This window comes from Macrosteles quadrilineatus, unplaced genomic scaffold (genome assembly GCF_028750875.1).
Source record: "Macrosteles quadrilineatus isolate MER2022 unplaced genomic scaffold, UCM_ALF_1.0 Scaffold_2__2_contigs__length_208266976, whole genome shotgun sequence".
In the NCBI taxonomy this organism is placed as follows: Eukaryota; Metazoa; Arthropoda; class Insecta; order Hemiptera; family Cicadellidae; genus Macrosteles; species Macrosteles quadrilineatus.
In genome coordinates, this window is record NW_026542595.1 from 88,113,454 (window position 1) to 88,136,654 (window position 23,201).

General features: G+C 34.9%; 2 protein-coding genes across 2 annotated transcripts in view; both read right to left on the minus strand.

Moving 5' to 3' along the window:
• Nucleotides 1–8,876: 8,876 nt before the first annotated feature.
• The window catches only part of LOC128986992 (beta-1,4-mannosyltransferase egh), a 115,827-nt gene continuing 101,502 nt past the window's right edge, over nt 8,877–23,201 (minus strand). Inside the window, exons 3-4 of the mRNA XM_054407633.1 lie at nt 14,992–15,164; nt 8,877–12,778 (exon numbers count right to left, since the gene is read on the minus strand). Coding sequence (XP_054263608.1) covers nt 12,379–12,778; nt 14,992–15,164 — 573 coding nt within the window. The 3' untranslated portion in view covers nt 8,877–12,378. The remainder of the gene's footprint in view (nt 12,779–14,991; nt 15,165–23,201) is intronic.
• On the minus strand, nt 17,703–21,502 carry LOC128986989 (zinc finger MYM-type protein 1-like). Its single transcript, XM_054407630.1, has 2 exons — nt 21,076–21,502; nt 17,703–20,044 (listed from the first exon to the last, which is right to left on the minus strand). Exons 1-2 carry the CDS (start codon nt 21,310–21,312, stop codon nt 17,795–17,797), a joined length of 2,487 nt encoding a protein of 828 aa, XP_054263605.1. The 5' UTR covers nt 21,313–21,502; the 3' UTR covers nt 17,703–17,794.

Genomic DNA, 23,201 nt, shown 5'->3' on the forward strand with positions numbered 1-23,201 from the left:
CTCTTCCACCGACTTTTGCATTTAGGTGTACGAGGATTTGAAAAAAGGTGCCAATAACTATGGTAGTGCCAATAACTCTAGCTCTTACCCTATTAGCAAATAAATAGCAATATAGCCGCAGCTATTACAGCTGTTACTCGTTATAACTATAACCACAGACAGAGAAGTAATATAAACACTAAGTAACTATAACAGCTGTTACAGTTAACAGCTGTTACTCTTACTATGCTACAACTAAGCATGGAGCATGGTGGAAGCAGTAAATAAGGGCGAGGCATGTTTGCCCCCTAGGTGACGTCACGATACCCCTTCCCGCACCGCACCGCCTGCAGCCGGCTACAATGCGCAGTAGCACACCTTATTTACTTCCACCATGCAACTAAGTACTAACTGACAGACTGACTGACGTAGTGACGTTGGACGTAACACCATAGATTAAACATACTCCCTAAGGGAGTATGTTTTATCACAGACAAGGGAAACAAAGCAGACAGCCAACGGTCATTCTCCAATAGCTCACCAGAGTGCAGGCGCGTGTCGTCTGCCACGCTCCGCTATTGACTCCTCTCTACGTTACCGACCTTCGCGACGCAAAGGAAGTGACTTACCGTACGCACGCGCTTCGCCAACACTCGCGTGGCTGTACTATCACGATCACGTGTATTCACCTACCGCGGCGGCTCCCTTCGTTGACGGATTTGTAGCAATCTATTGTACTGTTAATATTTAGTAGTATTTTTTAGTTTTATAGTAAATTTTTATATTGTAATTTAATATGTAAATTAGTAGTATTTTTATTTTTAACATGTCCGGTAATTTGTGCGCCTACGCAAAATGTACAAACAGCAGAGCCAAAGTGAGTGGGCTAAGAATGTTCTCCATCCCTCATCACAACACAGACATTTGGGTCCGGAACTCTGGTAAGTAAATTTATATAATTTTTATTACTTACATTTTAATTATAAATTTTGTAACATTTTAAATTTACATAAGAGTTGCTTAAAAGTATGTTCTAAACTATTTCTAAGAGACGCTTAGAGATGTTTAAATGTGTATGTGCAGCAAAACTGCAGACTAAGCAGACTGTGGCTGGTATGTTTACGAAAATATTACGGCTGGTATAAATATACTATAAAAATGTTCCCTAAAAATTGTCAGATTTACTTCCTATCTAAACAACATTAATGTTAGTGAGCATTTAGGTTTGCTACTACGGGGAATATATTGAGGTGTGTTTTAGATTAATTAAAAAATGGCCAAATTGTATTTATTCTCCATAAGAATGACATGGAAATTTTTAATTTAAATTTTTTTATTATCTCCGTAACTGAACATGTCTCCGTTGTGCATAGAACATTGCTTCAATATTCTAAATGATTTAGTGTGGTTTTGAGAGAAATTAATTATGACATTTTGTGAATTCAGGGTAGAAAATGGGAAAATCTACTTGTACTCCATAAACCCCCCATAACCCCCCGTCCCCATAGTCTGATTATGCTGGTTTGTCAAATCGTTCGAATAAACGTAGTTTTACACGTTTGTACCAAATTCCATCAAAATCGGAAGAATAATAGAAAACGAAGGAGGATCAACAGTAAAAACCCCCATTGTAAAGATTTCCATTTCATAAGATTTCCAACCATATGCTACACTATTGAGCTTTTCTTTTGTTTGTTTTAGTGGTTTGCATAATAGGAAATAGGGAACTGTTTTACTTGTTTACTTCAAACAGGAAAAAATACAAGTTTTGTATTTTTTGTACACATGCTGACTTTCTATGTTTTTTTAATGTTAAAGACACTACGTTCTACAATAATTGGCTAAAACATTATCTAATTAATCAATCGATGCATAATTTTGATCGATACGATTGAAACAATTGAAATTTAGTACTGTTTACAACAGCTGATTTCTACTCCCTAGAGACTAAAAATGATTATTGCTCTCCCTGTTTTTATTAAGAAACTAATTATTCTGTAATATAGCGAAAAGTAATGTTACTATTACTTGATTGTATTTCCACTTCATTATTTCGTTAAAAATAGCATATTTATTTCTTATTTATATAACATTAGATTCTTAAGTTTGCTACTACGGGGAGGGTAGTAAAGAGTGTAATTTTAGTAAATTGTTAACGGCTGAGTAAAAAAAATAATCAGGCTATAGCTCAGTCAATAAAGGTTGTGTTTCGGAACTTTTAGTGAGAATACGTTTTTTTATGGATGCTTGTTAATGACTGTACATAAGAAACATTATCTGAAAATACTCATCCCATCTACATTGTTGAATTTGCCAACTTCTAATTCACTAAAGGAAAATTTCTCTAAACTTCATTGCTTTCTGTAGCCAAGACAAGAGAGACAAAGTGAAACCTCCCTAACGCAGGCTCAGGGCGAAGGGCGAAACAATAAGACCATAAACCGACCTAACGGTATCTACAGCTGGCACTGCATTGTCACCCCATTCCTGACAGCAGGGCGAGGCTACTGTCGTAGACTAAGGAAACTAAACGAAAGACTTTTATTTCCTTAGTCTATGATACTGTACAGAAAAGAAAAAAATATTCTCGCTATCTTGCTATTCATCTAGTGTGTATTTGGAAGCAGTTTTTCGATGTTTACAACACAAATTTTGCTTCAAATAAGAAGTCGGTAAAGATCAAAGAGTGCTCGTTAAAACTGTTGAAATTATAATTATAATAACATGGAACCTAAATTTATCGCATTTTATGTACATTTCGGTAATAGATCTTACTTCTATATGATAAACAGATAAATTCGTTTTTTACGAACACATGACCATTTTTCCAATACTACAATGCTAATACTCCTTCTACGCTCTTTAAACCCTTTACTTAAATCAAGTCATACTTCAATAAGCTGTTAACATTTTTAACTGTTAAAAGTTTCTAAATAAATTCAGTTAAAAAGGTTAATAAGATGAACATTTTGATTTTCTGTTTATATTCTGTTGATATTTCGTCACCAACGTGGAAACCCATAAGGCCTATGTTAATTTATTTGCCCATTCTACGTACGGGAATCTTGTAGTAGAACAGGAGTTGGTTTGCATATTTAGTGTGCATTTTTCCAGATATGCTGCCAAAACTACTACTGTATAGGAATGCATATAAACCTTCGCAAATACAATATCTGACAGTTTCAAAGCCAAAACGAATGCTTCGCAATTAAATGTCACCCGATCGTGTTAGTCCATATTTTATATCTAATGATAAAAGGACCTGCTTTATAGATATATGAGGCATAGCCCTAAGGTAGGCGTGTAATTGAAAGTTACCTTTCACAGTGAAAATACCACGTCAACCGCACAACTGCACACTTTGTTCGGGTTAAAATTTTCATTAACAAAGGTGATCTTGTCTTTTCCACGAAACACTGAGAATTAATGACATTAATGCGTTACCAACAAACATACACACACAAATACAGAATTGAATTAAGGGATTTGCTACGCTTTAACCAAAGCAAAGCAGTCTACAAACAAAATAATTATTTGAAAGTTTTGATATTGTCATCAAATTTTATGATAATCGATTTTTCAAACTGTAAAATTTGTGTAAATCCTTTGGCAAATATATAAATAAGTAAATAAATACACAGTCTAAAAAACATTAACAACGCCAAGCTTTAAAAAATCATGTTGGTTTCCTAAAAAAATCATTCACTAATGTTTGATCATTTTAATAAGATAAACTAACATTTTGGAGTCCAGACAGAAAACGCAAAAAAATATACAGTAAGACATCAATTAAATTTAACAAGAAATAAGGTGCAGCACTAACAATAACTAACTATAGTTGTAAATAGTGATGTGTTTGTACGTAAAAATGATTCTTACTGCTACCACCGGTTCTAAGGAAAAGTAGCAGTACCATAAACCAACGTTTACATTTATGAAAATAACTATAGTACTTAAGAACAATTCAAACTGTCCATGTAATCAACCTGTATTATTTGTGTTAATCCGTTGGCAAATATATAAATACACAGGCCACAAAACATGTAACATGTATGTTAATAACGTAAAGCTTTAAAAACTCCCTATGGTTTTCTCAAAAAAACATTCACTTGATGTGGTGCAGTACCGTAGTTATTATTTATATATTTCTCAATAAATTTGGTTTTTCAAAACATCAAAATAAAAGAATAACACAACTTTTAAAAATACATACAGCTGATTAAAATCATTAAATTAAACCGTAACAAAACACTGGCGCGCGTAGTGAATAAATGGAGAACTAATCGAGAGCGAGGGAAAGTAAATTTAGAGCGAGGGAAAATCAGCTGATCGATTTTCCCTCGCCCTAAATTAGAGCTTGAGAAACGACTACTTTCATTGATATCAGCTGTTATCGAAAATAGTTACTTTCGTTAAGGAGTGATGAAAACTATATTTGTTCAATTGTGTGCATTTTCCATTTTTTTTCCAGGGAATCCAGATTTAATCGGCCTTTCTCCATCTTCGCTTCGCAAGAAGGGCTTATGTGAGCGGCACTTCAGGCCCCAAGATATCCTGCCAAGTGGACGCTTGATGAAAGGAGCATTGCCTCTCCCATTCATTCCACCTGACTACGAAGCCGGCCCATCTACCAGTCAACAATTCGTCGATAGTCCATCCCCTCGTGTTCAGAGAAGTGGAATATCTCCGAAGCGTTACTGCATCACGAAGCCATCGCCGCAGCCTTCCCCATCAGTCAGCACTTCATCTTCACATTTTGTAATAGAAGAAATGTCACCTTCGGTCCGGAGCTGGATTGAGAAAGCTTCCCCAATGATGAAATCAAAAACTGCAAAGCGAGCTCTGTTTAAAACATCAAACAAGGTCGAGATAAAAAATCAAAACCAGAGCAGGCTTTTAGCTTTAAAACGAGCAGAGATTTCACGACTAAAAAGAAAATTACTGAAAGTAAACAATTCCAAAAAAACAGCTTTAGAAGACATGCGTTTCAAAAGCCAAGAAGCAGCGGTGTTATTTGGCATGCAGAGCCACAAAATTAGACAACCGTGGAAAAAAAACGAAAAAACTCTGGCTACCACCTTATACTTAAGATCCCCATCCATGTATAGATATCTCCGTAAACTATTTGTATTGCCAGGTCTGTCTACTGTCAAGCTTTGGATCTCTTCAAAAGAATGCTACACTCCAGGTTTTAACAAACAACTTATGAATCAAATTAAAATAAAGGTAGAAAGCATGACACAGATGGAGAAAGCTTGCGTCGTTCTATTTGATGACATGTCAATCAAGCAATGTTTGGAATATTCTCCAAAATATGACTTGATTGAGGGGTTTGAAGACATGGGGAGTCTTGGAAGAAGTAGTAGGATTGCGAAATATGCTACTGTCTTCATGGTCCGTGGGCTCTTCTACCAATGGAAACTTCCGGTTGGCTACTTTGTTACGGAGAAAGGGATGAGTGGTCAAAAAATAAAGTTGACATTACAGTCCTGCATAGAGAACCTGAACGACGTAGGTCTTACGGTAAAGGCTGTAGTTTGTGACCAATCAACTACAAACTCCAAAGGATTGAGGGAACTAGGTGTGACCGTTGAAACCCCGTATTTCTTTTCAGAGAGAGGAGAACAGATATTTGCTTTGTTCGATCCTCCCCACTTGCTGAAATCATTGAGGAACAATTTGTTGACACATGATTTCTTATGTAATGATAAAATAGTTTCGTTTTCTGACATCAGGAAGTTATATGAAATAGAGATAAAAAGTGAAACAACCAGAGCAGCTCATCAATTGACACCATCACATATTTGGCCAAATAGTTTTCAAAAGATGTCAGTTTCTCTAGCTGCACAAGTATTTAGCCACACTACATCTGCAGCTTTGAAAACCGCCGTATCAACTGGACAGCTACAAACGGAAACCGCTACAAACACTGCAAATTTTGTGAGCAAAATAAATTCAATTTTTGATAGTATGAACAGTCGAACACGTTTTTCAAAAAATCCAGACAAGTGTGCACTAAGCAAAACCAACAATCACATTTTAAACCTTTTTCATGACTCTCTAGACATATTTTCGTAATTAACATGTGTTTATTGAGAAAATAAATAAAAACTCACGAGTTAATTAAAATGTACCGTGTTGAATTTTTAAACAAAGCTTTAGGCCTAATTACCAACACAACAACAGTCACAATTGCAAACTTTAATGATTAAAACCGTAATTTTACATTGCTAGGACTGCATGCTTGCTTTGTACTAAATGGAATTAGACATTTTATCCCAGTAAATAGAAAATATTTTTTGTTTTAGGGTATTAAAGTAGCTTTTATCTACATTTTATTGAAATAATAATTTTGTTCTATCCTTAATATAAAATTGAATTATACGCTTGCAGCGTCATTTACGTCTATGTACTCATGAATTCACTAGAATTAATTTGAATGATTTTTAGACTGTCGTGTTTTGTAGCGTTTGTAGATTATAAATATGTATATTTCATTCTAAAAACGTAAGTAATTTAGTAGTAGAACACTGTTCCTCGTACTCGCGTCGGTAAAGAAGATCGTTCGCATCATCGACAGTGGCGCTGCCTGATATCCGCATCATGAACTAACTCACGGCGCAACGACGGCTGGCTGTCTGCTTTTGTTTCCTTAGTCAATGGTTTTATCTATGGTAACACGATCACGATACGATTACAGTTAAGTATTTTTATCTTTTTTGTTCGAAAGCAGGCTTATATTATATGCAGCCTGGTTGTGCACTAATTTATTTGACTATTCTGTGGTTTTCATTAGTATTTGGTAAGTTTTTGTTAGTATTGTTGAGGGTTTTGTTATAGTTTGGTGGCAAATTTCATTTTTTGCTATTTGTTTTGTGTGTTGTTGAGTCAGAATGACGACTTCTGATTCTCACCCACTCCACTGAGCTATAACAACAATAGCTCAGTGTTCTCACCTCACTTCACGACCACAAAATAGCTTGTCGGTACCTACCGTTACCGTGCCTGTAACAGCTCGTGACACCTGCTCCAGCTGGCACTTGACCGATCGCTAATAGTACTGTATCTTAGTATCTATTTAAAAAACATCATATTATGCTGTCATGCGAGTTGCGTAAACTGTCCTCCGGACTCTACTGAAGGCGGCCAGTACGTGAAACACGGAGAGTCAACCCCGTGAGTCAGAAGAAATGTTTGCAGTCTGGTCTTTTCCTTACTTCCACCCACCTACTGCCTACACTGCCCGCGCTAGGCAGAGTGCCAGCTTATTTGTCAAGAGCTGTACCCGTACCGCAAGTAAAGGCAGAATGTAAGAAATGCAAGTAAAGTAAAATGCAAATGTCTAGCTAGCTACGTCGTCGGAGAAAAAAAATATATTGTCAGCTTTTAATAAGTACATTTAATACCCTACTCACGGCTCGGCCATCTTTAACCACGGCCACCTTATACTCCAGGCCACGGCCTGGTAGAATTGGCAACGTCGCAACGCAAGTAGGGTTGTTTAGTGTCCGACGTCCGACGTCCCATAAGATAACATGGCAGACAGGTGACGATCAGCCCATTAATTCGTACTTTATTGATTTAAATTTATGGACATAAATTTATTGAAACTAGAGTACATGTTGATCGAAATCGAGCAATTGCAAAGTGTTACAGGAGTTGCTTAAAAACGAATAACAGTCATAATTTCCGATGAATTTAAAGGAGTCAACTAAAAGATTATGTAACTAATGGAAATACTCACGATGATCATAACAGTCCAATATAATCAACGTCTCTTGTAAATACTTTATACATTTTCAAAAGCTGCTCTTGTTTTTTAGTGTTTTCAAAAAACGTTTCCCACTCACAGCAGTCACAGCCACATTAGGTTGTCCATGTTCATCTTCGTCTTTGATAATGTTGAATGACAAATAGCAATATTTGATATTCGGCCATTCGTGCCAGTACGTTACTACGTTTACAAATTTGAGTAATTTTTAATAGCGATAACATTTCTTCACATTCCTTAAAAACTAGGTACCTAACTGATTTCCAGCATACCCTGTCTGTCACGATTATTCCTTAAAAACTAGGTACCTAACTGATTTCCAGCATACCCTGTCCGTCACGATTTTATATGCTTCAATTGAAATTATTTTGGTTAGTTATTGTAATGACGTCAACTGTATTTACCTGGGTAAATGCAAAGTTAAATAAGGCCTGATGTTTTTCAGAGTTTTTTTTTTTTTGTTTCCCTTAACTGTGAATAACTAGCAGAGTACCCGTCCTTCGTAGGGGTTGGCATACAAGTGTAAAATGCTTATCGCAGTTATACTCTAACTTAGCGTTTGCAATTCTGAGAGAGGACACAGTTTAATAAAATTTGCTTCTTTAAATTTACGGTATACAATAGTATTACACATCTACCATAGCCATAATGTTCTACCACTTCACCTAAACAATAGAGAAATAATATATTAAAAATTCGCAAAATATCACAAATTATTCATGAAATTAAAAACAAACATAACTGTAAACAATCCTACTTTGACAGTTCTCATTGCATATCAAAGTTTTTTGTTGCTGCTTAGATAAAATTAGCTGTTTTCAAAAATGCAAAATAATTATAGTGCTGCACCCTGTTGGTAAATCTTATAGGTAACTTATAACCACTTCGAAGGCCTGGAGTTAAAGGCGGCCGTGCTTTAACCCGGCATAGTAGTAAAATTATTCAGGATTTAGTATCCTAGGTTATTCCAATTAAACCTGGTTTTAATTCACCTATTTGGTTTTATATATTTTTAAGTTAGGCCAGCATATATTGCTATTTAATCTATATTAAATTTTGAACTCGGTTATAAAGGCATTGCATACAAGTGTGAGGTTTGTGTGCGTTTATATATGAAAATTCATAATTCTAAGAGTAATGATTTATTGTGTAAATATTTTACAGGTACACATTATTTCCAAGTGCTGTTTCTGAGTAACCTCCAAACTTCACTTTTCTAATAATCAGTACAAGTGCCGACTTCACTACATAGATGTTTACTCATATTAATCATTTCCTCAAATCCTCATATGCATAATTATTATAGTCCTCAATTAGGTGGCGCAGACTGTACTTGTTGGGAATCTGAGGTTGAGGCCTTGGAAAAGGGTTAGATTTGAAAGGGCCGAAAGGGGTAGTGATACCATCCGCTTGGAAATGTGATGTAAGTAGGTTTCTTAGCACAAATCAATAGCTTAGCTTATTGAGAAAAAGTACAGTGGAGTATGTTCTAACCTGTAAACCTACAACTGTTATCAAAAAATTGTTTCTTTAAAAAAGAAAAAGAGCTTTATCCTTATCATAATATCAGGTCATTTGTGTACTCATCAGCACTATTAAATTCCATTGGCCAGGCTAACTTTGAATTTTTTTCTATGTTTTTGGTTGACCAGGTTTCGGTTAAATTGGGGGTAAAGGGGCTTTACACAGTATGGATAAAAAGGTTTCATAAAATTGCATGAGCAATGTAAATAGTTGTTGTATTAAAACAGGTTCCTTTTATTTCAAGGTAAAGTTGGATTCACACTTTCATATTTAAGTCTAGATTTATTTTAACAACTAAATACAATAGTAGTAGGTACTGTGTAACAAAATGTAACTTAGTTACTCAACTTTTAAATACTCAATAGTAATTATTTAATGTTTATTACCTAAGAATACTTTGCTTGAATATTACATAGATGGAATAGACTAATATTTGACAAGACTTAGCAATGGCTATGTAATAAACATTCTAGGTCTAAGTAAACAGTTAATTTGTGGCTATCACATTTTTGTTCTTTAAAACGTTTAAAATATATTATAAGTAATTTGTTTCAACGATATTCGTTTCTTCAGAAGCTTTAGTTAAGCAGAGTACTTTTAAAGCTTATAATTTGTTGCTAAAACTTGTTCATTAATTCATAACTTTATAAGTTTTTAAATTGTTCTGTTTATTAAAGTATTTTTCTAATCTTCTAAGCTGAGGATTTGGTTCACCTTATTGACTTCTGTTTAAAGTATTTCTCAAACGAGATAAAAAGCTTATTGATTGAAGATCAACAAAACATTGCCTCACAACACTATTTTTAGGGAATAGTACTAATTCATATGATAAAGTCATACAGTGGCTGACGAAATAATATATGTCTAAAGCGTATAGGCTATAGCATTTAAGTGGGCCAAGGCATTTAGATGTTACAGGACATGAACAAATTTGCATTGGCTATACAAGTATCTTTAAAAATAATCATTACAAACTATTACCATTAGCTAAGAGCCAATTGATGCAAATAGAAATAACTATTTATTGATAGAACAAAGAATTACTTGTACTGAAAATAGCCAGTATGCAATAAATTCCTTGTTCAGAAGATTTTTGTAATTTTGTACAGTAACGGTTTATGGCTCAAATAAAAATTGTGAGACCAAATAAACAGAAAAGATAACAACATTAGCATTTTAAAATAAAACTTTTAAGTCCTTACTAAGCAAGAAATTCTACTAAGTAAAACATTTGGGCAAGAAATTGCAATTACTAAAAATTAATTATTCCTTATGCTAATTTTCAATTACATTACATTACCACCACAGACTGTACTTCTATTTAAAATGCAACTATATTTAATTTATAGGTATATGAACACTAATCACATCCAACGAGTTACCTAAATTAATGCACAATAAGTTTCGGTTGACGTGCTGTGACCATCGCCCCTCATACAATACAACACCTAAAATAGGGCATGTTACAAATTTAATTTTGTTCCAATACAAATTCTTTTTAACATCACTGATAGAACGGAACTAGGTTCCATTTAAGACTTTAGTTTCTAATAATAACAAGTAAAGTTGTTGTTGAATCAATTCAACTAACACATACCAGAGTGTTTCTTCGTATTATAATATTTGTTTTGATAAGAAATATTTTAAAATTAATAACAAAAACAACAAACATTTCACCCTGGTTTAACCGTAGGATTACAAGAGCCTTAAAAAAGAAACTTTTAAGAAATATAGACATTTTTTAACACAGTTATGATGTGAACTGAGTAATCAATACCACATACATTTTTACTTTATAAAAACATAATTGTAATATACAATAAAAGATATGTTGGCTTATAATGTGCAAGTAATAAATAATTAAATCTATCGTGAGAGTGATTAGCCACAAATTACCTGTAGCAAGAGTATTTTCTGCCAGAGAACTACAGAATGTCAGTGTTCCTACGACTATCTAAGTCAGCTGGCACTTCTACAGAGCTGCTTGCTTAAGGACAAAAATTAATTATAAAATTCTAATAATATATCACAATAAAACCTCAATATATGAGGCTCACAAAACAAATACAATTCTATTTGGTATTTGGTCATTTTAGCAGAAAAATACAGTATACTGTGTTTTATAGATGGTTAAATAGTTAACTTTAAAGGTTAAATAGTTACTAACCGATGATATATTCAACTTAATTTTTATGACAAAGACTGCAAACCCTCATTATACTGCTCAGCAGTATATTGTTTGCAAGCTTGTATAAAAATACTACCAATTAAAACTTAGAATTTATTTTACATCATTTATACAAAATTGAAAATATACCAGAAGTTTTCATTTAGGTAAGTCAAAATTATCACTGTAGTATAAAGTTTAATCTTTTTAAGTGTGGTAATACATTTTGCTTTAACTCACTTTGACAATTTGATAGTGATTAAAGAATTGCACGAATTATATGCTAAAATGAACAAATACACGATTTTTGTAAAATTAACCAAAAAATAACCGTGCTGCTGCTTAGGAAGTGTTTTAAGTACCTAAGCTTCATAATACAAATAAATTAACAATCTAATATGCAGCAAAATTATATATATATATTATATAACACTGTAAACATTACAAAATGAATGTTTTATGTAATAGTGATAAATATTTACAAGATGCACACAAACTCGGCTGTAAGACCTCATTCTTTGTTCAGGCGAGATCCAGTATATGACTGAACATTAGGTAAGTACAGTTCAGGTGTTAAGCTGCAGCTATGTCAATCTGACTGTGGACAAGAACTTCTACTGGTAAATAAACCACATACATTATATATCTGTTAACAATCAGATGGATGTTTCCAAATGGCAAATAATCAGTAATGAAGGGTGAACTTTTGTAGCGATTCAAACTGAAAAATAAGGCAAAGACTTAAAAGTGTAAATGAATAACACTGATCAAAGTATTGTATGGCGATATAAAACTTCTTTCAACGTTGCTTATGTACAGAAAACACAAATCAGTCTTGGATACAAAAACTAACAAAACACTCATACCCTGTAGAGTCAGATGAACAGAGCTGGACCGGGATGAAGGTGACTTTGTGCTGATGGAATGAAGGAACGCTCTAAACCGTCACCGGCGGCCTCAGCTCTTTGTTGACCACGTAGAATTTGTGTTTGTTCCCGAAAAGTCCCCAAATTACCGCGAGATTTTCTATACAGATGTTGACAGGTATGGTACAGAGAGCGCCTGCAATGCATAGGGAAAACCGCAAAAGGCCGAACCTATAGAGGGAGAAGGACTTGACGACACCGAACACGTACATGTAGATGTTGACTGCTCCAATGAAAGCGCAGAGAAAATCCATGACGGGTGGGCAGGGGATCGGACACAGAGCAGCCAGCACGATGTTAGAGGTAGAGAGAGGCATTGTCACCCAGGAGTAGCAGGAGATGGCCAGGAGAAACTTTGTCTTGGCAGCCAACTGCTTGGAGTGAACCACCAGGAGAATGCCTTGCAGCCACCTGTAAATCAGGTACAGTATTAACATATCTGTGTGTGGCAGGCTGGCTACAGTAAAACCCTAATAAGCTAAATAAATGGGGCGAGGCCGTTTTAGTTAACATACCGTTTTGACTAGTAAATGGTTGAATTTTAAAGGGATTTTTAGTTCTAGAGAGATCTAAAACAGTATTTTTATGCTACTTTAACTACGGTCATCATATCCACAATCATTGTATACACAAAATCTTTTTTTTATCATTGACGAGTTTCTAGTATCTCAATCTCTCAGAATGAGATGCGTGTTATCATCTTCTCCATAACATTTTGGTGGCCAAGCCAGCCCAACTACCAGTGCTAGGACTTCCTGCTGCCTAACTAATTTTAAATTATTTGAATTTTTTTCATGGTTTTGGTTTATCAGGGTACGGTTGGACGAAGTTTTACTGTAACTTTTTTCTTTTAAAATATTCTTTGGATCTTTTGTATACAAATAAAAGGTTAAAACTTCTAATGTAAAAACTGCTGGGCAGTAAAAGTAGCATTTCAAAATTAAGTTAAGATTCTTTGTACATTCAGTGCGTCGCCTTCCAGGCAAATGGTCGTATCTCAAATATTTTGATTTTACAGGTTACGACGGTTTCTGAATCTCACAGGCAGTCTCTACACATCACACAAACCGTCGTATCTCTATCTTTTTTAGTTCAGGAGATATAGCTTGTGAATTGTGCGTCGTATCTCAGTATACTGGAAAAATCTGTCAGAGGAATGGTCGACAGTTTGCTTGGAATATTTGTGTACCGACCAAGTCATCCCAAGTGTCGTATCTCAATATAAGTCTATTCGTCTGACATGTTATTGATAAGTAACAGTGTCGTATCTCTTATTCAAAATTCAACCAAAATACTAACATTAAAGTAAAACATTGCAATTATTAATTTTTGTTTAGATTAGAAAATAAGAAATCTTATTAATGGATTACCCCACGTTGAATCCCATTATTGTATCCTCAAGGGATTACTTACACCCGGAATTGCCACTTCCAAAAATGTACGAGCTTTTCAAGAAAGAATGTAAACAGCAGTTGAAAGAAGATTTCTCAAATCTGTCAACGTACAAACGGGCCTTTTCCTCTAAGAATTTGTCATTCCACCGTCCAAAAAAGGACCAATGTTCCCTTTTTATGACCTTCCGCCAAGGAAATGATTCTGTCAAACAAGTCTTGAAGGATCAATATGAATATCACATGAAAGAAAAAATAAGACTGATTAAAGACAAATGCAAGAACGAATCTCAAAAAGTTATTAATAATAACTTTTATCAATAAGTTATTATTCTATTTTTAGTAATTTTTGTTATTAAAGATAAAATGTAGCATAGCATTATTAATTAATTTGTATTCAGCTAAAATATTTTTTTCAGAAATTATTTCAAGATAGAGTAAAATTTTTTATTTTTATAAAAATAAATTTTTATACAATTAACAATTTTGTATGCATTTATTGTTTTTTATTATTATTAGTACCTTTATAAATTTTAACATAGAAATTTCATTTGATGGGTTATTTCATCCATTACAGTAATTGGCTTCTGAGTCGTATCTATGTTATACCAAAAAGTATACTTCAAGCAAACAGTCGTATCTGAATTACATATGTAAAATACATAGTATATACAACAATATTGAAATGAATCTGTGTGTAACTTAAATTGTAGGTATTCATGCATCAACAGTAAAAAAATCAATTTTCAAAGGACATCCCTTTGGAAACTGTGTCATCAATTATAACAGTAGTTTTTGTTTTTCGGCCCTCCTGAAAAGTTGCCAAAATTGAGATACGACCATTTACCTGGAAGCCGACGAGTGTTTGCAGTTTCACAAAATACAGTAAAATATCACTAACTCGATACCCAGTAACTTGACAGTCAACAGCTGATAGGATACACGCCAAAAATCTATTTTTAGAACCTTTAGTTTTAATTGTAGAAAATTAAACGTGTCTTTGACTATTGTTTACTCAATATGTAAAAAAAACTTAAAGTAGGTGATAAATTTATATGTAAAAACCAGTCTGTTATGTGTTTGTTTATTGAAACCCATAGAAAGTTTCAATGTTCTGGATAACTCGAACAACTCCCAAAATTGACAAACTCTGGGTACACAAATTGTCAAATTAGTTATGTTTTACTATGTTAGTTTTATTAAATTTAGCTTACATGTAAGAGAAAAACATACCGTTTACGCTGTTGGACAAAATCCCAAAGAGAGAATGGTGACTTCTCCCACATTTCACCTTCAACAAAGGCGAATGAAAAGCCCTTCTGGAAGGCCCTCATCGCAAAGAAGCAATCCTCAGCCACTGAACCATCCAAGCCGTTGTCAAAGGAGACCTGACGCTCGGCTCCAACCTGAACAGAACACAGCTCACATCAGTACAACAATGTAATTTGTTTATTCTATTGTATATTTAGTTTTATTATTATTACCATTGATATAGCCAGTGTTAAACTCAAAAAAGCTGAAGGCATTGTATTTTTTTGTAATCTTTTTTCTGTGGTGACCCACCCAAAGACAAATTAACTCCATGAGTGAAAGCGAAGATGAATTGTTAGAGAGTGTATCTTCATCTTAAATTTGCATACACTTACACATTGGGAAAAAATCTTTACCACCTTACAAAAATATTATATATGAAGTAAAAATACAAATTAAAATCAAGATCTATGCACATCCTTGGGTATCAACCCATAGCGGTTTTGATTGGTTGAAAAAAAAAATTATAACACGGCGTCTATTGTAGTTTCTGATACAGTAGAAGGAGTAACAGAACATACTCTCTATGATAAATAGTTTTTGGAACTATTTGAATCTGTTTAACTATGTTATTATTGTTCAAGGATGCACAAAAGGTTCAATTCTCATGAGGAAAAATTACAAAAAAATAAATACAGATTACTGTATCACTATCACATGACGCACTCTGAAATATTTTAAACAAAAAATAAATCATTCCTTCATTATAATATTAAACATTTAGACTTATTAATAAGACTTTGTATCACTTTTCTACAACAAATTGTTATTGGTCTTGCCAACCCAAATTATAGTCTAAATTCTACAGACATTTTTTGAAAGATAAACTAATAATTATTAATTGTGAATTCAAACTAAAAAAATAAAGATATGTCATGTGGAATGCGAAAAGGAACCTCTTGTCAGCGATGCACAATTTTCTTTACGGCCAATTTAAGTAAACAAGGTCAAAAATATTGAAATTTGTTTTTTTATCGATTACTGGTACCTCATTTAACATAGAACAGGACAGTAGCGGTTAAAATATCGAATTGAAGATGTAAAAGGTCAAAATAAATAATTTTGTTAGCCTCTGCTTGGTCTGAGAAAAGGTACGGTATCTCTCGTTGCTCAATGTTTATTTTGCCATAATGACAAGAGGCCCCATTTCTAATAATCACTTTATAAACAGACTTTAAGTCAATAAAATGAATTATCCTGCATTCTAGTGGAAATTTAGAGAACTACAACAAAGTTCAGTTCACGGAGAACAAAATATATCACAAATTTTGCGGTTCCGACAAGAGGTCCCTTTTTTATCTTATGGAGAAATAACAAAGGAAACAAGAGGCCCCTTTTCTGAAATATGATTTTTACGACATGCTTCGATAAAAAGATTATTTAAATGAAAACTACAGAGAGTTAAGACAAAAATTGGCATTGCTTCCAAAGAGGACATTATTAGCTTTCTTTTGATACAAAAATTGTTTATTCAATAAAAAAAAAAAACTCTTTTTAAGCGTATTTGAAATTTTCAAAATAGTTTTTCTCAAAATGACCCTTTTCCATAACAAAATGACAAAGTCCTATAACTTTCACAAAAAAAATCGTAGATGCATGGGATTTGCACAAAGTGATAAAAAATAAAACTACCTATATATAACTCAAAATCAAAAATATCCGACAAGAGGTCCCTATTCGCTTTCCACATCACATATTATTATATTTCGTTGATATATGATATCTTCAACAAATTTTTAAGGAGACAACTGTACACACAGAAAGGTCTTTATTTCTAAAAAATGTGCTAATATCAGTAGTGAGGAAATGTGAATGTCTGTCTGTTTATTAGTCTTTGACACAGAGATGTCTTTGACAATTGATACACATTGCAGCTAATGAATGACAATTCCGATATCTCACTCAATCGTTCAGTACTTGTCTCAACCATCAACACAAACAACTATTTTCATAGACTAAAATTAATGGATGGGGAGGAGTTAAGCCACTGATGTAAGGGTGGGGGTTTCCGTTTAACAAGAGGAACCAAACCTTTGACCAAACAAACAGTCATACTTTCAAATATTTGTTCTGTATCAGTGAATAATCCTCAAATAAACAACAACATTCTTAAATAAATGACACCCAGACTTCAAAATATACACAGATACATGTAGATGTGTCCGTCAACACGATAACTCAAGTAATATTGGAACAATTTTTATAAAATGTGGTAATAGGAACCTGACTTAAGCTGAGGCGATCGTAACAACTTTTTGAATGGAAACTTTTGTACAGAAGTTCAGGGCCGGCTCAAGGCAAAATACTAACCCGGGCAAACTGCTGTTTTGGCGCCCCCCCCCCCCTCCCCGGTGATGCTCCCGGTTGAATCAAAATCAAGCAATGGGAGAAATATACCCTCCAACTGGTTTTTTGAAGCATTAAAACTAACAGTGAGTTTATAATAATTTTCAGTGATATAGTTTTCAATTTGAACATATTACTTAGTTGAATTAGTTTTAAGTAAAAAAAAAAAACAATACTTTAGCAAAATAGAAAAATTATTGTAGAAAAATGTCCATCAATTTTGTGCAAACATTAAAGTGTATGTTTTGCGTTTAAGAGTTGTTCGAAAGTATTTTTCGGGGTTAGATGAAGATATTATAAACAATGTATAATTCAACATAGAATTTTATTTTACATAAACAAACTTAATCCTACGGACACGGACAGAGATAAATGAAAGTTAGAATGAAACTTTTCGAGCTTTCTTTTCCGCAAAGTCCTTAATAAAAGTGTCTATATCTATTTTTTGTAACACGTCATATTCGATTGACATTAGTGACAGTCCTACTAGTCGTTCTTGGGACATGTTAGATCTTAGGTAGTTTTTGATTAGCTTCAGTTTGGAGAAACTCCTTTCTCCCGAGGCTACGCTTACCGGTATAGTTAATATTATCCTGAGGGCAATACACAGGTTAGGAAAGTTTTCACACAACCTGTTTTTCGTTAAGTACTTCAATACGTCCATAGGCTTGCTGCCACAGTTTTCTGGCAATAGGGTTTGAACTACTAACAGTTCTTGGTACATTTGATGCCCCTTAATGTCTCGGTGGTCCCCATCTGTTAAAGCTAGTTGTAGGTCGGCACACTTTTTTAGCAGTAAGCTTTTGTCCTCTTTCTTTATGTTGTAGCAGAAACCAAAGACGTCATTGTAGTTGGACAGCTGAGTAAACCTTTCTTCAAGGGAATTTATTGCACAATCCAGGACGTGGTAATAGAAATTACTTCTGAAAGCCTTTTTTGGATCCACTATGGGCTCGTCTGGTGCTTCATAATCAAACTGCCGTTTGATTTTTCTCGCTCGAACTTGGTGTTCAGGAGGAAAAGATGCTTCAATGTCAACTGTTTCTGATACTTCTCTGGCATCAACTAGAACTTCTTCAAATCCTTTCTCAGTCCTCATCTTGTCAAAATAGGTCTTTGCACTAGATATCAGTTCAATTGCATTAGCAATACTGAAGTCTTCTTTTTGCAACTGCTTACTGATAACATTTATTCTAGAAAGAATAGCATGCCAAACTATCAAGCTGCAGATGAATCTGTAGTTTTTCACTTTCCGAGCTAGACCTAATGCAGCATTTCTTCCATAGGCGTCAATAGCTGAGTCTGTTGACAACTCAAACAAAGCGTCGAAGATTTCTCCTAACTGATAGCGGAAAGGAATGACTGCATCGATACGGCTCTCCCATCTAGTTTCGCTAAGTGGTTTGACTGTTAGGGAAGTCACATGTTTCTTCAACACCGACCATCGGTGAGTCGAAGCAGAAAAATAGTTATACACTTCTTGTATAATCATGAAAAATCCTACAGCTTCATTACAGGACAAAGCAGAGTCATTCACTACTAAGTTTAAAGAGTGTGCACTACAAGGAACGAAAAATGCGCGAGGGTTCAGTGTTAGAATTCTGTTCTGCACTCCTGCGTTTTTCCCTTTCATGTTTGATCCATTGTCATACCCTTGTCCCCGCATATTCTTCAATGACAGTTTCATATCTTTAAGCTTGTTTAAAAGGACGTCTGTCAAAGCTTCTCCAGTTGTAGATTCAACTGGGATGAACCCCAAGAAACGTTCATGAATTTCGGGTTCTTCTCCTGACTCACATTGCACAAATCGAACAACTAGCGACATTTGTTCTGTTCGGCTTACATCAGGTGTACAGTCTAAAATGACAGAATAGTACGTAGACTTAAGGACATCACTTAAAATGTGATCGTGAATCATTGAACCTAGCATTTTAATTATTTCATTTTGCACGTTCTTTCCTAAATAGTGTACATAGGTTTCTTTAGAAGTAATCTTCCTGATGTGTTCTGCAATAACAACATCAAATTTACCAACAAACTCTACAAGTTTGAGAAAGTTTCCATTTCCCCTTTCATTTAGTTTGTCCGAAGATCCCCGAAAAGCCAGGTTTTGTGATCCAAGAAACTCTATTAAAATCACTATTCGCTTGATAACTTCTTTCCACCGCTCCACTTCACGTTTGATCATTTCCTGGTTTTTCGCATCAATGGTTTTACTAGACTTTAACCTAATTGAACAGTCCATCCAAGTCTGGAATGCTTGCATATGTGATGGAGATCCCTCGTGTTCAGATAAGAGCCCTGACATGTGTTTCCAATCACAGTAACCATTTTCAGAGGTCAGTGGCGAAGAATGAGTTTTACCAAATAGTCTGCAGCAAAAACAAAAAATTGCGTCTTTACATATTGAGTATACAAGCCAGGGACGCGAAATTTCTTCACCATTGTCCATGCGCCTACGGTAGGAATTTACGCTGAAACGACGTCCTTGATTATTAACCGGGAATTCTACATCAAATACTTGTTCAGGTCCTCGTTGTACGATGATGTCGCTAATAGAGGTCGGTATGTTAGCAGGCCAGTTTCCGGGATCATGAGATACAACTTCGTTTTCTACAGGTTTCGGTTCCTGCGAAAAAATAAGAAAAATTAAGTACCAGCCCGAGCCCGAGCATATAAAAATTGTATAAAGGCTTACAAAATTGTTTTGACTACAAGCAGTTAAGACTCTGATGCTTACAATTATTTTAACGTTCACATCTTATCTTTCAAAAAAAATACCAGCAAATAAATTTGCATTTACAGTAAACCTCGGATTATCCGGGCCCGAATCATCCGGATCACTGTTAATTCTGACGAAAACAATACTTTCTCCTTATACTATGTATAGGGGGGAGAAAGTAAAATTATACTTATATTTCAAATGTAGGTAAGTTTAAATGGAAATGGACACAAAAAAATGCAGTTGGATTAAAAGAGCAGTATCGTAATCAAACCATTATTTATAAATTTACCTCGATAAACTGGAATAAACATGGAGAAATTAACAATTATACTTGGTGATAAATATCTAGAGATATCAGACACATGTAAAACCATATGTTTTACTGTGTTAACCATTATCATAACAACTATTACACAATTACTGTGACTTGACATTTACATTTTCAAACTAAATTTGCCTTTGAATGGTTTGCTTGAATTTTTAACATAAAAATTAAGCCTTTTTAAATTTACGTTTAAAAAAAGAAACCTACAGGTACATAAAAAAAATAATAGACCCAAATTACGAGTGTTAATGGTTCTCTGTTTTACGGTACTCAATAAGCGTAAAAGAAGTCCCCGATCTCATGCCCGGATCGGAGACCAGGCCGCGGATGGAACGGATCGGTGTGACAATGCGCGTGCGGGTGAATAGGGGCGACAGGAGCTCCAGACTACCGCCGCCATCTTGTCAATTTCCCCTCCGTCCGCGCCGCTCTTTCAGTCGCCCCCCCCCCCCCCCCAATTCCTGTACTGTACAGCGTTCCGACTGATTTTCGTACTCCCCGTTCCTAGCGGCGGTTAGCAACATCGTGCTGAGACTTTTGAGCCCAGGTCTAGCGCACCCTTAATCCTAAGTACTAAAATAAAAACACATATCATGATCTCTTTACTTACTTCAACGGATTTGTCAATAACTGGTGGTTCAGGAAGAAGCGAAGTATTCTCAGATAATATCTCCTTTTCGTTTCCATCGGGTTTTGTTACCTTATTTGTAGTATTGTCAATTTTCTCACTTGATGATGCAGTTGTCAAGAACTTTTGCAACACTTTGGATTGCTTCTCATCTTCTTTAGAACGCTCTAGTTTCCTTTTGCGGTGAAATGCTCCCGAAGGTTTTTTATTACCGGACATTTCCAATTTGTTTGTAGCACACGTAAATACTCACATGACATACACACACACTTAACACAATTAGATACGTATAATTAATTGTAATCTTAATTCAACCTGCAACGCAGCGTGCGGATTAAGAGCTGTCCATTTGACGTTTCACTCACCACTGGTTGCATGAGTCATCGGACGAGTCTATGATTCTAAAAGGGGGTGGGGCGCACGTAACGTAACCTGGCCGCTATTATGTATTGAGCTCGAGTAAGCTTGTAAATATTTAGTATTTTATATGAGGTAGCCTATGCAAAACTACTAAACAACTGTTATGTTATGGACCCATATTATCAAAGTTTACGTTGCTTTAAGTTCTAAAAATGTAATGCAAGTTATTTTCATGATCTCTTATGGCGGGCGCTTTCGCCCCCGCGACAGAACAATTAATTGTGTGCAAAATATTATTTAAAAAAAAAAAAAATTTTTCGGCGTTTCGGCGCCCCCTAACCCACGGCGCCCCGGGCAGCCGCCCGGGTTGCCCGGCCCTTAAGCCGGCCCTGCAGAAGTTATTTTTCATTAAAGTTTCTATTATTATATCAAACATTTAACTTTTACTTATGTGTATTTAGGTTATACTTCATTTGTGATTATGTTTACTTAAGTTTTATGACGTCCCCCAAGTTACAACCTGTGGATGACCATAATTTTCATCTTCACCATACAGTACAGTACAGGACTTATGACAGTCACAATCTTAGCATTAGGGGAACATCATGTTTATCATCATGCAAGTTGCGTTAATTGTCCTTGTGACTCATGCGAAGGAGCTAAAGAAAGTTTTACTTATTTTGTATCTTTGTGCATTTTAAAGAATAATATTTTGAGATATTGATTTGGATTTGACTCTGGCTTAGCCAAAATTAGTGTAGTAGTAAAATAGTGTAAAATAATGTAAACATTAGAGCATTTTTCTAAGGCCTAATGTTTTTAGGGTGGCTAGTGTCGTTAAAACTCCCATTTGAAATACCTAGTGTATGAATCCATGCATGGTGAACAAGGAATGGACTATAGTACATCATGTGTTCACATTTTATCATTGACATCAACCAAACAGGTGGAGCAAGTGGTTGTGGTGGCCTAATGTGAAAGCATAACTGAACTGCCTGGGGTTATGGCATGACTAATACCACATTCCAACACAGTTCACAAACTGTTGAAGGATAATATGTAGAAAAGAAGTTTATCAAGTTTATTTTGTGACTAGACACTAAATGTACCAGTTTACCATTTGGGGCTGAAGTATATATTACTAATCTTATAAATTAATAGGCAAGCATGTTTCTTGGAAACCGTTTTTCACAGCTTGTGAGCATTGCAGAGAAAATCTATGCATACTGTTAGAAATATATTTTTCTGTAGATGTGCAGAATCGCTTTATAAATTAAAACTAGCTGTACCCGCGGGCTTTGCCCCGTTTAACTTCTTAATTTTCAAGATGATCTCGTTCGCATGGCTCAATCACGTCCTGGTGTAAGTTCGTTCGCTACGCTCACTCACCTTTAGGTTGGAGCTCGTTCGCTGCGCTCACTTGCCTTCAGGTTAGCTCGTTCGCTACGCTAACTCGTCTCCAGGTTGAAGTTCGTTCGCTACGCTCACTCACCTTTTGGTTGCAAATTAGCTGTTGTCATAAATTAAAATAAATAATAGTGCTGCACCCTGTTGGTAATCATTGTAACTTTAATGCAATTGAACATCATAGAACAGAACCAACTTCTGTTCAGATTCATTAATTCCTTTTAAATATGAAAAATCATAAGGCTAACATGGGAAACTCCAGAGCCACTGGGGCGGAGCCCGAGAGTCCGATCAGAATAAAAACAGCTTAGTTTTCCTATTTAATGCCTAAAGAATCAATG

What these genes read in the sequence shown, in the direction of transcription:
- LOC128986989 (XM_054407630.1), bottom strand. Translation starts at nt 21,312, where the DNA reads ATGTCCGGTAATAAAAAACCTTCGGGAGCATTTCACCGCAAAAGGAAA. An exon ending in TTATTGACAAATCCGTTGAA is followed by an intron (nt 20,045 to 21,075) that starts GTAAGTAAAGAG and finishes ATTTTTTCGCAG; the next exon opens with GAACCGAAACCTGTAGAAAA.